Source organism: Xenopus laevis, chromosome 8S, assembly GCF_017654675.1.
Source record: "Xenopus laevis strain J_2021 chromosome 8S, Xenopus_laevis_v10.1, whole genome shotgun sequence".
NCBI classification, from domain to species: Eukaryota; Metazoa; Chordata; class Amphibia; order Anura; family Pipidae; genus Xenopus; species Xenopus laevis.
Window position 1 is genome coordinate 45,471,495 of NC_054386.1, and position 15,249 is coordinate 45,486,743.

Sequence of the window (15,249 nt, forward strand, 5' to 3'; positions counted from 1 at the left end):
CAGGAAGATAATCAGTAAAAGAATGGCTGAGAAAAACTTTAAGGACAGAGCAGAGAAGCAAAGATTTACCTATAAATCTACCTAGCCCCTACTCCTGAAACACTTTAAGGGACAGGGGCGTAACTACAGAGGAAGCAGACCCTGAGGCTGTAGGGGGGGTCCAGGAGGTATAGGGGGTCCCAATGAGGCCCTAATTAATGAGACATTTCAATATATATTGTTAAAACAGGACAACCTCTGGATATTTAGGGGGCCCGATATTAATTTACTAACATCTCATAACATCTAGTTACACCACTGATAAGGGATAATTTAAAACAGATGCAAGCTGCCATTGTGTTTGCACTTTGTACCCTGCCAGATGTGTGCACAGAATCAAGAGTGATTACCTGCCCCTCCCTGATGAATACAGAGCTGCCTTCCTTTGTTATCTCTTTATATGTGACGGATGGGCTGGAAGGCAGCACATACAGTAGTTGTCCCTTATCCCACCCATAATTTGCATGCCACTCAAACTCCCATGATAGGAAGCTTTGGCAGGTGCAGGATATATACTCTTGCCCTAAGGCATGCAATCTTGCATCGTTTAGTCCTCTAGCACTTGCAGAGTATTTTGCAAATTACCTCTCTTAAACTATGGTGTAGTATGAAATGGTGAGGTTGTAAAGCTGAATTATTGTAGATATTACCAGTTGAGAAACACAGTCGTTGAGCAACGAAGTAAGTTATTTGAATCCAACAAAGAGAGTGCTTTACCATTGCACTTATTTAACACTGCCCTTTGCCTTCAATCTGATTGTGGTGAATATTAATGCAGCATGGCAACTTAAATACCTGTGTCAATATTGCCATTTGCCATTCTGTTTTTTATTTACAGTTTTGTCGAATGGTATGGACCTATTTACAAGAGAATTACTTCATACTTTAAATATTCAGCAAAATTGAGAGCTAATGGGTAGCGTTTTGCCATAAAGTCAATGGGAAACACATTTCAAATGTATATAAATAAATGCACATTTCTATAAATGCTAAGACATAACAGATGCACAGCAAATGAAGGGCAAACAAGAATGTGTGTTCTAGTACACATCAAGATGCATACCAGTGGTGGTTACTTCACATTGTATCAGACTGTGTGTAACTGAGGAACATACAGTAAAATTGGGATTTTGTTTTTGAAGTCACCCTTCACTGATAATTAGTGATGGGCGAATTTGCGCGATTCGCTGCCGGCCGCGAAAATTCGCAGGCGCAAAAAAAAAAATGTTGCCCGAGTCCAAAAAAAGGATGTGGGGTCAAAAACGGATGCCGGCGTAAAAAAAATGGACCCCAGCGACAAAAACAGACGCCAGCATCAAAAATGAGATGCCAGTGCCGTTTCACAAATTTTTCTGTGCAAATTCGCCCATCACTACTGATGATGCGATGAAAGAAAAACAAAAGCCATAGCATTTCTTATCTCTAACTACAGTCAAAGCACAATTTATTTCCCCTCATTTTATGATTTCCCAAAGTTTTTTTTTTCTTCGTCTCTTCATTTTTTTTTATGAATTTCATTATGAACATTTCCTAATTTTTTTTTCAAATTAGATTCCCATATTTTATGCCATAATTTTAAGACCTTTTTCCCTAGAAACACGTTTTCTGTGAATGCTACTTTTTGGGTAGGTTTAAGCTTTCCTGCATTTTAAGTAATTTTTTCATAGTTATTTACAGGCAAATCCTGATTTTATGTACACCTATTTTAAATTTTTCTTAATTTTACATATTTTTTTCCCTGTCCCCTAGAAAACATAAAGTTGGCATTTGACCATATTCCCCTATAATATCATCAAGAAAATTGATTTTGTTACGTAACTGTAATTACTGTAAATAATTGAGGTAGAGAAATAAAGTGGTGCAATGTCAGGGGAAGAAGCTGTTCACTTTCTTATCTTCTGAGCACATATTTTGCAAAATTGTCAGGAGTTTTTCTTCTTTATGCTCTCGTATTATCTATTAATAAATGAATGTGGTTGTTTTCCTGCATGCACTGTTATATTATGGTTTTGGTAAAGTTATACAGTATAAATGTGAGAGTCTGGACCGCCAGCAGAGCTGCTGAGCTGCTGAGATGCAGCTCATGCTCGTATCAGATTTGGGGCTATCCTCTGTGTAAGTAGAGGCAGCCTAATACTCACTGGTGGATATCACATAGTGCTGAACTCAAGTCTTTAATTAGGAACGGCAGAGTACAGTCGAGACCTCTTATGGAATTCAGGGTTTAGAATATTGCCTTGGCTGAGGCTGGCAAGGTCCTATTTATTTGATAAAATGTGAATAAATGCTGTGGCCATTTTCCCCCACTTCTAGCTCCTGGTGTTTTATTAAGGTATGTAACAACGGGGTTCAGTAGGAGTGCTGAAAGCGAAGGGTCAATTGAAGAATCCACTTGCCATGTGGTTATCTGTATAATTAGTCTCTCCCATGTACATGTAACTATATAGCAGTGCTACAAATGCATAGAAGCGTAACTCTGTAAGGGCACAAGTTGCCATAGTATTCAATCTATTAAGCACAAAAACTTATAGTCAGGGCCGGATTTACTTTGCTAGCACCCCTAGGCCCACTTCTGTTCATCACCCCTGTCCCCTCCCCTTTATTCCCACAAAATTTCATCATCAGGACTGGATTTGCGCACAGAAAATTTATAAAATCTATTGTATATCCTGTGCATCCCCAGTGTTTCTAAACCAATGTGGGTATGGTTGGGCAGCATGCCGCCCACTTAAATCCTGCCGCCCTAGGCCCTGGCCTTGGTGGCCTTTCCACAAATTCGGACCTGCTTATAGTAAACATTGGTATTGCCATGGCGATGTGCATAAACTAAAAATGTTACACTATAATATAATGGTGATCCTTTAGCTGTTGGCAAATTGTATGTATGTATGCATATTTTTTTTTGTATAATACTCGTTGAGGGCAAAGCACTGTACAGCATGACAATTAGTACTATAGAAAAAACAGGGGGTCGGTACAATAATAAGTACAAATAATACAATACACATAAATATAAAGTATAGTTACAATACATATTAAGTGTGTAATGTCAATCAGACAAAAGGATAGCAGTGGTGTTAATATGATCAGAGAAAAGAGAGAGAGAGAGGCTTACCCCCAGACAGCAAGATCTGAGAATGATCATGCCATGTGGGGGAGTAGGGCAAGGCTTAGGTGGAAAGACAATTAGTTCAGTTTTTGTTAGGTTGAACTTGAGGCGGCACTAGTTCATCCATCTGGCGTTTGTTAGGAGGCAGTTGAGACTTGAGCTTTGGTTTCAGCTGTTAATGAAAGGGTGGATAATATATTTGGGTATCATCAGCATACTGATGATAATTAAAGCCAAATGAGTGGACCTCCTAAAGACAGAGTGTACAGGGAGAACAACAACGGATCTAGTACAGGGCTTGCAGCACCTCTAATTAATACGAACTGGAGATGAGGTGTCGTTAGCCTAAGAGAATGAACGGTTAGAGAGGTAAGAAGAGATCCAAGATGTAGCCTGGTTATGGATACTAAGCAACTGCAGAATTTGCATCAGGAGAGAGTGGGCAGCTGTATCAAATGCAGATGATGGGTCAAGGAGGATAAGGAGAGATAAGTGACCTTTGGCTTTAGCAACCTGAAGATCATTAGATCAGGTATGTAGAAAGTTATTTAACAGGAGAACACAATATGTTCTAGGAATCTGAGGCAAGCGGTAGAAGTGAGACATAATGGTAATTCAACAGACAGGAAGGGTCAAGTGTGGCCTTTTTAGGAATAGACTTTACACATACCTGTTTGAATGGAGAGGGAAGGATCCAGAAGCCACAGAAGAATTGAAGATGTGAGTAAGTGCTGGAATAAGCTCAGCAGCACAGTGTTTAAGCAGAGAAGAAGGTATAGGATCAAGAGAGCAAGTTGTGAGCGGGGAGGACAAGAGACGTTTTGGAGACTTTATACATTGTTACAGGATAGAAGGAAATAAGACATGCAGAAGTGGGCTTTGGAAGGAGAAGCTGGGTTGCATTAGTAGAGTTGGGAATTTGATTTTGAATGGACTCTATTTATAAAGAAATCAGCAAAGTCCTGGGGGGAGTGTGTCAGATTGACTGATTATATAAGTATTATATTGTGTTATGGTGATCTCAATGAATTGTAACTTAATACTAATATCATGATGCACTTACAGAGCATTTGTTTTACAGATAGGGTCTGTGACCCCCATTTTAAAGCTTTAAGGTAAATATTCAAAATAAGTAATGAATACAAATTGAAAAGTTGCTTAAAATTGGCCATTTTATAACATACTGAAAGCTAACTTAAATGCAGCTCTTTAATTGTTGCTTAGATCACTGGGAGGTGTATTTTCAACATTCTAGATATTTAATAAAGATAAATATCTTTTTTTTTTTACTAATATTTGGGCGCAGGAGCACCTAGCAATGTACACTGGTACTGCAGGAAGCAGCACTGTTTGTGCCTACCCCCCCGCCCTCACCTTGCCTGCACCGCTCCTTCCATCTGGTGCAACGTGGGAGCAGATTACCTGCAGGTAGTGATTGAGCGAAAATTTTCGTCACGTTTCGCTGCAAAAATTATGCCCATAGACTTTAATGGGTAAAAAAAATTGTTGTGCAATTAATCGTGTGTCAAAAAGAATTTGTCTCCCATAGACCTCAATGCATTTCGGCGAAATTTCACCATTTCTCTATTTTATGGTGAAGTGCCCATCACTACCTGCAGGACTGAGTGCCATTGTAGTCAGCACACACAGGGAAAAAGTCACCCAAACCCTTTTTGTGTTTTACTCTGATCTTTATCACTCGCTCACCGTAAACTGTATTCTTTTCAGGAACTTCAAGCCAAATACGAGCTCAGTAACTCGATGTTCTACCAGTACATTCAAATTAAACACTTTGCCCTGGCAATGGTGGGCTCTCAGGCCCCTTCAGAGCTTAAACCATTGGATTTGATCATGGCAACCAGAGGATCTAGGAAGGGACTTATATCTGATATTTATGGCATACTTAATAACTATTCCGAACCATCTTTCTCTAAACATGGATATATGTTGGCTTGGGAACAAGTGCTTGGAGAAGTGATACCCCTCTCAAAATGGTTGCTAATTTGGGAGAATCTAAAGAAGGCTTCAATATGCGTAACCCACAAAGAAACCAATTACAAGATCCTCATGCAATGGTACTTGACGCCAAGCAAGCTCCACTCGATTTACTCAACAGTGTCACCAGAGTGCTGGAGGCAATGTGGAGACGTGGGGACTCTCTATCATATTCTCTGGACATACCTTCTCATGGTAAATTATTGGCAAGCGGTGCGGGACATGTTGGAATCACTGTTTGGCACCTATATACAGCAAAGCCCACTCACCTTTCTGCTAGGATCCCCACTCCCAAGGCTTAAGAAATTGGCCAACCTGATTTTAACCGCTTCTAGACGGGTAATAGCCCGCAACTGGAAGAAACCACAACCCCCCACGGCAACCGAACTAAAAACGTCTATCCAGGATATACGACGAATGGAATATATGGCTGCCCTGCATAACTCCCGTTTATCAAACTACGAGAAAGTTTGGTCTTCTTGGGACACATTACATCCCCCGACAACATGATCGTTTGCTCCCAGATAGGGAACCTTTTATTTTCTCAAACCACCCCCGAGCTCGGACAGTTTTGATGCCTTTAAAATGTTCCTTTATTTTCCTTCTCTTTTTCTTCCCCTTCTCTCTCTTATCCCCCACCTACTTTTTCTGTTCTCCTTTTCCTCTCTGCATACATCTACAGAACGCTGACACTGTTGGCGACTACTCAGAAGGGCTTCCCCCTTATTGGGGATAGGTAAACCTAAGATGCATATGACTTCTTCCTCTAGAAAAGATACCATGTTCCTTTATTTTTCTGTATAAAGTGAAACAATATGTTGATTCGATGTACACAATGTCATTGCATAGATGTTGTAAAGATGAAAATGAAAACTCTATGTTAAATAAAGAGTTAAAAAAAAAAGAAAATGAAAAAATACTTTTGATTGTGCAAAATAACATTTAGGTCACATATTCAGACCTTTAGATTTTGATAAAGTTCTGAATATCTGACGAAACGTTGATTTTGCACAATAAAATGGATTGTTTTCATTTTTAATTCCTGTGCTGAGTCATTGCTCTGGATATGAACACAAAGATATTTATATCACTTTTTATCAACCACTGGGGGGCGAGTTTTCCTGATGGAAAGTTCCCCCTTATGAAGGCAAAGATTACTACGGTTTGTTTTCTTTAGGGCACAGCAAAACAGGAAGTTTTAATCTCCTCTAGGGTTGATAACAAAATGTCCTAAATTCCCATTCCACTCGCATTTATATAATATACTGGTGAGAAAACAGATGTCATCCAGGGCTGGGGGTACGTAGGTTAGGAAACTGCTTAGGGCAAAACTTGAGGGTGGCAAGCTTGATGCAGAAGTGGGTCTGGGGTGACTAACAGAGTTGTGACTTAAGCTGGCCATAGATGTAGAGATTTTTAAAAGATCAGATCCTGATCGTGAGACCACAATCTTCTCAGAACGATCGTACGAATTTACTAAAAAGACTAATTTGCCATGAAAACAAAGGGGAGCTGCCTGCTTGGCCCTGCAAACATAGATAGATTGCACTGGGACCGACAAAGATTTTTTGACCTGGCAGATCAATTGCCTGACAGATGTCGGCCGAAAAATCGTAAAATGTACAATCGTTCGAATCCCACTAACACGATCATTTCAAAGGATTTGTCGGGCTAAAATCGGTTGTTCAGGAAGAAGAATCGTCGCGTCTATGGGGAGATTAACAGTGGGGGTGAATAACAGAGGGGGTGACTAACAGTGGGAGTGAGAGAGTGAAGATTCTGGAGGGGGAGGGTTTGTGTATGGAAGCGGTGGTGACAGAAGTGAAGGATCCGGCTGGGGTCAGGCTTTTGGATGGCTGCAGCCATGGCGTTGGATGCACAATTTGTTTAGGGTTGCCTGACTGGCATCACCTATACTGTATTGCTCCCTCATGAGGCAACTTCCTTGTGTTTTTAGCTGGAATAGTGTAAATACATAGTCACACAGAAATACATTTTTTTTTATTTACAAAAAAAAGCATAGATCTAGGTATCAAATAGTCTGTTAAGTTTGAATGAAACTTACAATTTGCACATTGGTATTTATACAAATTCTGTTACATTGTCTTTAGCCAAATTTGTAATAGATTGTAAATATACTACAATGTATTACTATGTTGTCCTTGAACATTCTTTTTTTCTAATTAAAATGATTTTCTTACTCTGATAAGAAAATCCTGGATTAAATAGTATTCTGTCAGGGCTCCCTGTTGAGCCACTGGAACTCACTGCTGCTGATAATCCTTGTAAATATATGCTATTTATTCAGTCTTCACAATCTCCACCTTCATTTATGTTAAGGCTAGGTGCCTGTAATCCCGCTATTAAAAGTTTATTTAAGACACCCTCCTCCATCTGCCCCTTTGCTGGATCATTGCTGCACCAAGCCCTGCTGGGCTTCAGGTCACTCATCAGTAGTTACACTACTGCCACTCATTAAATCATTTATAGTGCTCAGGTACATATTCCTGTCTTGTCTCTTACAGAGATACTGACAGATAAAATTAAACTCTTTTTTTACATCTATTATAATATTGACTTTGAAAGCTACTTATAACTTTGCGATAAAGTATTTGCATGATGCTTTTAAATTACCTGTCTGATGCCCCATGTTCCTCTATGAATGGGGCTGCCATATTTGTGCAGCAGGAGCCCGTTAGCATTAGAAACTTTAACTGACAGGCTGAGATGGGACAGTCAGGTTGGCAAAACAGGTCAGGTTTAGAAACTTCAACTAACAATTCCTTACAAAAACAAACCTCTCAGAAAAAAACAACATGACCTATAGGTAACTTTTAATGTACATTCATATTTTAAAATGTACGTTTTAGTGTCAGTATCACTTTAAGCGCCTACCCTGGTAACACCAGGTTCTACCCAACAGTCTTACACCTGTCGGCATACCAGACCATACCAGACCAGACAGACTGTCATACCAGACAGTATGGTACTTTCAAATGTAAAATAATTAAAGGTAAACAACATTAACATGCAGTGTTTAAAGGAGGAAAATTAAGCTATGCCCCTTGTGTGAAAATCTTACATTATCCAGGAACTGAGAAATAATACCTCACATGTGAGCTGTATATTATTAAACAATACAAAAAGCTGTTCTTGGTGGAGGACCACTTTAATAACTCTTGACCTTTGAAAACATAGTTTAAGAGAAGGGAAACTACTATTTTTTGTGCAAAAAATTGCCCCCCATGTGTCCAATAGCCCGCTAATCTATCTAATCAATCAGATTTCAGCATGCACACGGAACAAACAAATGCAACAAAATATGGGCCTGGAGGTTTTTAAAGGTGTTGAGCTTCAATCTGCCATCTGTTTTACCAAATCACAGGTCACCATTAGATTATTGTGGCATAGGACAAAGCATGAGCCTAGTGGTTTTCAAGGGTGCTGAGCTAAAATCTGTCCATTTACTCCAAAACTATAGGTCTTAACAACTGACCTATGAGATTGTACCATTCTATAGTATTAAAGTGGACCTGTCACCCAGACAAAAAAATTGTATAATAAAAGTCATTTTCAAATTAAACACGAAATCCAATTTCTATATTTTTAATAAAACATTCATAGCTGTTGTAAACGCATTTAAAAATCTCAGCTGTCAATCAAATATTGTTTGCACCTGTTCTATGCCTTAGACATAGAGGCTATCACTTTCCATTCAGCACTTTCTAAATGTCACTGCGCAGATGCATCATCCAGGGCTGGAACTAGGGGTAAGTAGGTTAGGAAACTGCCTAGGGCAAAACTTGAAGGTGGCAAGCTTGATGCAGAAGTGGGTCTGGGGTGACTAACAGAGTTGTGACTTAAGCTGGCCATAGATGTTGAGATTTTTAAAAGATCAGATCCTGATCGTGAGACCACGATCTTCTCAGAACGATCATACGATCGTACGAATTTACCATCAACTAAAAAGACCAATTTGCCAGGAAAACAAAGGGGAGCTGCCTGCTTGGCCCTGCAAACATAGATAGATTTCACTGGGGCCGACAAAGATTTTTTGACCTGGCCGATCAATTTCCTGACAGATATCGGCCGAAAAATCGTATGATGTACGATCGTTCGAATCCCACTAACCGCACGATAATTTCAAAGGATTGGTCAGCTTCCCTAAAATCGGTCGTTCGACAAGAAGAATCATCGCGTCTATGGGGAGTTTAAAAGTGGGGGTGAATAACAGAGGGGGTGACTAACAGTGGGTATGACTAACAGTGGGAGTGAGAGAGTGAAGATTCTGGAGGGGGAGGGTTTGTGTATGGAAGTGGTGGTGACAGAAGTGAAGGATCCAGCTGGGGTCAGGCTTTTGGATGGCTGCAGCCAGTGGCGTTGGATGCACAATTTGTTGCAGGTAAAAGGTGTGCGCTCCCATACCTATTGGCTCTTCACTGGATGTCTGGAAGAGACACAGACCTGGATGGTCCTGGTGTGGGAACAAAAACCGGAGAGAGGACCAATCGGCCTGTGGAGCCTGAGATACAGAGAGTGTCTGATAAAGAGAGACAGGGTGTCTGAGCTTAAAGGGATACTGTCATGGGGAAAAAAAAAAATTCAAAATGAATCAGTTAATAGTGCTGCTCCAGCAGAATTCTGCACGGAAATCCATTTCTCAAAAGAGCAAACAGATTTTTTTATATTCAATTTTGAAATCTGACATGGGGCCAGACATATTGTCAATTTCCCAGCTGCCCCAAGTCATGTGACTTGTGCTCTGATAAACTTCAATCACTCTTTACTGCTGTACTGCAAGTTGGAGTGATATCACCCCCCTCCCTTTTCCCCCCAGCAGCCAAACAAAAGAACAATGGGAAGGTAACCCGATAGCAGCTCCCTAACACAAGATAACAGCTGCCTGGTAGATTTAAGAACAACACTCAACAGTAAAAACCCATGTCTCACTGAGACACATTCAGTTACATTGAGAAGGAAAAACAGCAGCCTGCCAGAAAGCATTTCCCTCCTAAAGTGCAGGCACAAGTCACATGACCAGGGGCAGCTGGGAAATTGACAAAATGTCTAGCCCCATGTCAGATTTCAAAATTGAATATAAAAAAATCTGTTTGCTCTTTTGAGAAATGGATTTCAGTGCAGAATTCTGCTGGAGTAGCACTATTAACTGATGCGTTTTGAAAAAAACATGTTTTCCGATGACAGTATCCCTTTAAGAGAAAGCAAGTGCCAAGGGACTGGTGATTGTGCCTGAAGAGAGGCTGAGTGTCTTCATGAAAGTGCAGCAGTGATGCTGACTTGGAACTGAGAAACAGGGTGCTGACTTTGTAGTCGACCTGAGTCTGGGAGTAGTCTACATTTTCATATATGAGAGACTGCTATATTTTGTTGCTATATTGGCATATGAAGACACCCTGTTAATGTGTTTTTGTTTAACAGTTAAAGGCAAAGTCTTTATTTTTCTGCATTTTTGTGTGTCCCTGTCTCTTCTCAGCATAAGATACCTGTTTATCTACCATTACAAAAGCTAATCTTCCCACAATATTTTTAATATTCAAATTATTCAAATTATCGTTTGAAACCCAGTGCAGATCATGATATCTTCCAGTTGTAAAAGGGACATCTGACGTTGGCTTCTACATGACCTTGACCGGTTTGAGATGGAGTATTTTCAGATTCAAACTTTTAGCAGCCTTGGGGTATCTTTTACCACAAAAAAATAGTTTTCCCCTTTAAAACCCTGACCACAAATATTTGTGATTTTACTGTTTGAATTATTTCCAGTCATATGATCTTTGATGGAAAACATGTTTACTTATCAGTATATGCAATTTGACAATTAAAAAATTATAGGCTACTTATGATATAAATTATCAGTTTGCTTTATATTTATTCTGAAGGTATAGTTTTTTATGTTACATGCAAGGGCTGGCATTAAGTATGACTGATGAAAGTTGGCCATAAGGTTTAAGCTGTTTGCAGGAAATTCTACTACAGATGTCACTGTGACACTTACAAATTATCCTTTAATAAAATAAGACAATGCCACACATACTATATGTCTCAAGGTAACCATGTTTTTTTGCGTATCAATCTATAGGACTATAGGAAGACTGGCCCTGTTGTTTCCAATATTAATGATGGGAATTATAACATTATAACGTATCTTGAACTGAAATTAAGACATTGATTTGTTGGTGGGATCACCTTAAAGGAGAAGGAAAGCCCCAGGGCGCAAAACCCCTCCCCCCCTCCCGTGTATTGCCCCCCCTCCCTCCTCCCCCCTGGCCTACCCCTCCCGCTGGGCAAATGCCCCTAACTTGTTACTCACCCCTCTGCGCAGGTCCTGTCCACGGAGTTCACAGTCGCCATCTTCTCCCACGTGCGTCTTCTTCCTGCTCTGACCGGCGTCTTCTGGCGCATGCGCAGTAGGAACAGGTACCGGTACAGCTCTATTGCGCATGCGCCGAATGTCACGAAGTGAAATCGGAAAACTTCGTGACATTCGGCGACTGCGCAATAGAGCTGTACCGGTACCTGTTCCTACTGCGCATGCGCCAGAAGACGCCGGTCAGAGCAGGAAGAAGACGCGCGTGGGAGAAGATGGCGACTGTGAACTCTGTGGACAGGACCTGCGCAGAGGGGTGAGTAACAAGTTAGGGGCATTTGCCCAGCGGGAGGGGTAGGCCAGGGGGGAGGAGGGAGGGGGGGCAATACACGGGAGGGGGGGAGGGGTTTTGCGCCCTGGGGCTTTCCTTCTTCTTTAAATACTGATACTGCGCAGTGCAAAACTTCTGCTCAGCTCTACAGATCAGATTGCTACAGCATACCAAAAAAAATCTTAATTTGATCTATTATTTTCTTAGTAAAATCAGCTACAAATATTCATCAATTTCCTTACTTGTATAGACCGTCTGCTTCCATGCACTTAAAGATGACAGAGTAGAGGCTGTTTTCTGCTGTCTCCCCATGACTCCTGCCAGCCGCAACACATGATGTTCCCAAACCAGATAATAAGTCATCGGCAAGGCTCAGGGATTCTCCTGGTAAATTACAATGATAAGACAGGACAGACATCAGGACAATTGATGATATACATGCAGGATGGAGAGGAAGGGAAGGACAGATAAAAATGTTATGCTAGCTTTGAGGAGTGTAGTTTTTTAAAAGATGTCAAAAGTTTTTTTGCGCAGTTCTCTTTCCCCCCCAACAAGGATGTCAAAAGTTTTTTTGCACAGTTCTCTTTCCCCCTCATTTCCCTAATTTACATATGCAAATTAGGATTCGGATTCGGTTCATTATTCGGCTGAATCTTTCACAAAGGATTCGGGATTAAGCCGTATCCTAAAATAGTGGGTTTGGTGATACACTCAATATAAAAGATATCTCAATTATATGTAATTAAATAACAATAAAATGAAAACAAATACATTCCTTTATCAAGCATAGTTGCAACAATAATGGTTTCTGTATAAAAAGCTTGGTAAATCCACCAGCTGACACCAAGTTGATACTGGTAATCATAAGGTACAAACTGGAAACACATATCATTGCCAAACAAAAAATCAATGTTCATGATTAAAACATGAACATTACAGGTTAAACAGCACAGTCTGTTGTATTGATAATATATATATATATATATATATATATATATATATATATATATATATATATATATATATATATATATATATACTGTATATATACTGTATATATATATATATATATATATATATATATATATATATATATATATATATATATATATATACACACATATACTGTATATATATATTAAAGATTAATGTCTACACATTACACAAAATTAAAACGTGCACATAGCAGGTTAAAAAGCACAGTCATAATAATAATTTCTGTACTATTGCTATAACACACACACATATATAAAATTTGTGTCAGGCATAACTTTGTAAATCCATTTTAAAATACTTGACAACTCTTCTTATAAATCTCCATGTTGCTTTATAGCTTTGTTCAAGACTCACCAAGACACATAATACATGCAAAAAACAAACAAAAACAAAAAAACTGAAAACCACATGGCAAGAATGTGTATTTTGGAAGAAAAGCAATGTGGCAAGCTGACTAGGCCAGTTACAGATCACGGTGACCTGATGGATTATATAAAACAGCAAAGATTTATTATTTCAGCCTGAGCACAGCTGAAAGCGTCCTAGAAGCCTGCAGATGTTAGTCTGTGATAGCCTATGATATATGTATATGAGTACATACTGCAAGGTTGCATAACAGTTCATCGACATTCATGTTCTGCACTAGTGGGTACTGTTAAGGCATTAAAAACACTTGAACCAAGCAGTGCTAGCCGCCAACATCTAACCAACAGCAGGAGTCTCATTTCTACTATTTGGTTTACAAGAATTTTTCTCAGGGTTGGTTGGAAGAGATCGAACAAAATACAATTACAAAGCATATTTCATAGAATTACAGGCAACAGAAAGAAAGAATGCGCTCTGTTTATGAAAGAGGGCAGATTCTGAGAACATATCAGTCAGAAGCATCTGCAGTAAAGTGAGGGGTATTTTTGCATTAGAAGATAAGTAAAAAAGGAAAACATAAAAAGGAAAAACGGTGGTGGCGCACTGGATGGAGATATCTTACATAGTAAGTTATATACAAAATATATAGACGCTGGTACTGGTCATAAATTATGTTACTAATGCAAGAAGCTTAGCCAGTAAAATGGGAAAGATGAAGTTAATTGTACCGAATGAAAAATATGATGTCATTGCGATTGCCGAAATGCTGAATGGGTCGCTTGACTGGGCTATTCCCTGATTCGGAAGGATAAAGGAAATAGAAAATGAGGAGGGGTATCCTGGTATGTTAAAATAATTGTTCAGTATGAAAATAAAAACTGGGTAAATGGATAGGCATTGCAAAATAAAAAATGTTTCCAATATAGTTAGTTAGGCAAAAATGTAATGTATAAAGGCTGGAGTGACTGGATGTCTAACAAAACAGATCACAGCTTCCTGCTCTTCAGCTCTCTTGGTTTCCACTGACTGGTTACCATGGTGACGAAGCAGTAACCAATCAGTGACTTGAAAGGGGGCCACATGGGCCATAACTGTTGCTTTTGAATCTGAGCTGAATGCTGAGGATCAATTGCAAACATACTGAACAGGTATGTACCATGTGCCCCCTTTCAAGTCACTGACTAACTCAGAGTTAGAGAGATGGAAAGCAGGAAGTTGGATTCTGGCTATTATATTAGACATCCAGTCACTCCAGCCTTTATAGATTACATTTTTGCCTAACTAACTATATTAGAAACATTTTTTGAATGAGAAGTTGTGGATAAAATTATGAAGTATTATAAGTTAAGCTTTCCACTGAGTATAAGGCACCAGGCAGATTAATTGTAAAAGTATGCTACAGACCCCCTCATATAAGGAGGTGATTTTAAATCACCTTTTTAAGACAAATTTTTAGACAAATTTCAGAAATGTCATACCAAACACTAACTATTTAAAGACATCTCTTAAAGGGAGAATTAAACCCTAAAAATTAATATGGCTAAAAATTCCATATTTTATATACTGAACTTATTGCACCAGCCTGAAGTTTCAGTTTCTCAATAGCAGCAATTATCCAGAACTTCGAACTTGTCACAGGGGGTCAGTGTTGGACTGGGACACCAGGGGCCCACCCAAAAACCTCAGACCAGGGGCCCACCAAAAAACCTTAGACCAGGCCCACTCTCAGTATTATTATTCTTTTTCTCCTAATTCAACCTCTATTAATCTAGTCTCTTTATTTTACATACTATAATCTATTATTTCATTTATTAAGCCTCTATGTTCTCATAGAAATAGGGAATGGCCATGAAATAGGCCAATGTTTAGCAGCATGCGGGCCCACTGACACCTGGGCCCACCGGGAGTTTTCCTGGTATCCCGGTGGGCCAGTCCGACACTGCAGGGGGTCACCATATCGGAAAGTGTCTGCAACACTCACATACTCAGTGGCCTCTGAGCAGCTGTTGAAAAGATAAGCTTAGGGGTTGTTGCAAATTTACAAGCAGAAAATGAGGGTTGTCTGTAATATAAGCTGATGCTACA

General features: G+C 39.6%; 1 protein-coding gene across 2 annotated transcripts in view; it reads right to left on the reverse strand.

Annotated features, from left to right (window-relative positions):
* LOC108700042 (astrotactin-2) overlaps positions 1–15,249 on the reverse strand; it is an 882,685-nt gene that overhangs the window by 60,545 nt on the left and 806,891 nt on the right. For both annotated transcript variants that reach the window (XM_041574753.1, XM_041574754.1), the window contains one exon: positions 12,045–12,186. In XM_041574753.1, coding sequence (XP_041430687.1) covers positions 12,045–12,186 — 142 coding nt within the window. The remainder of the gene's footprint in view (positions 1–12,044; positions 12,187–15,249) is intronic.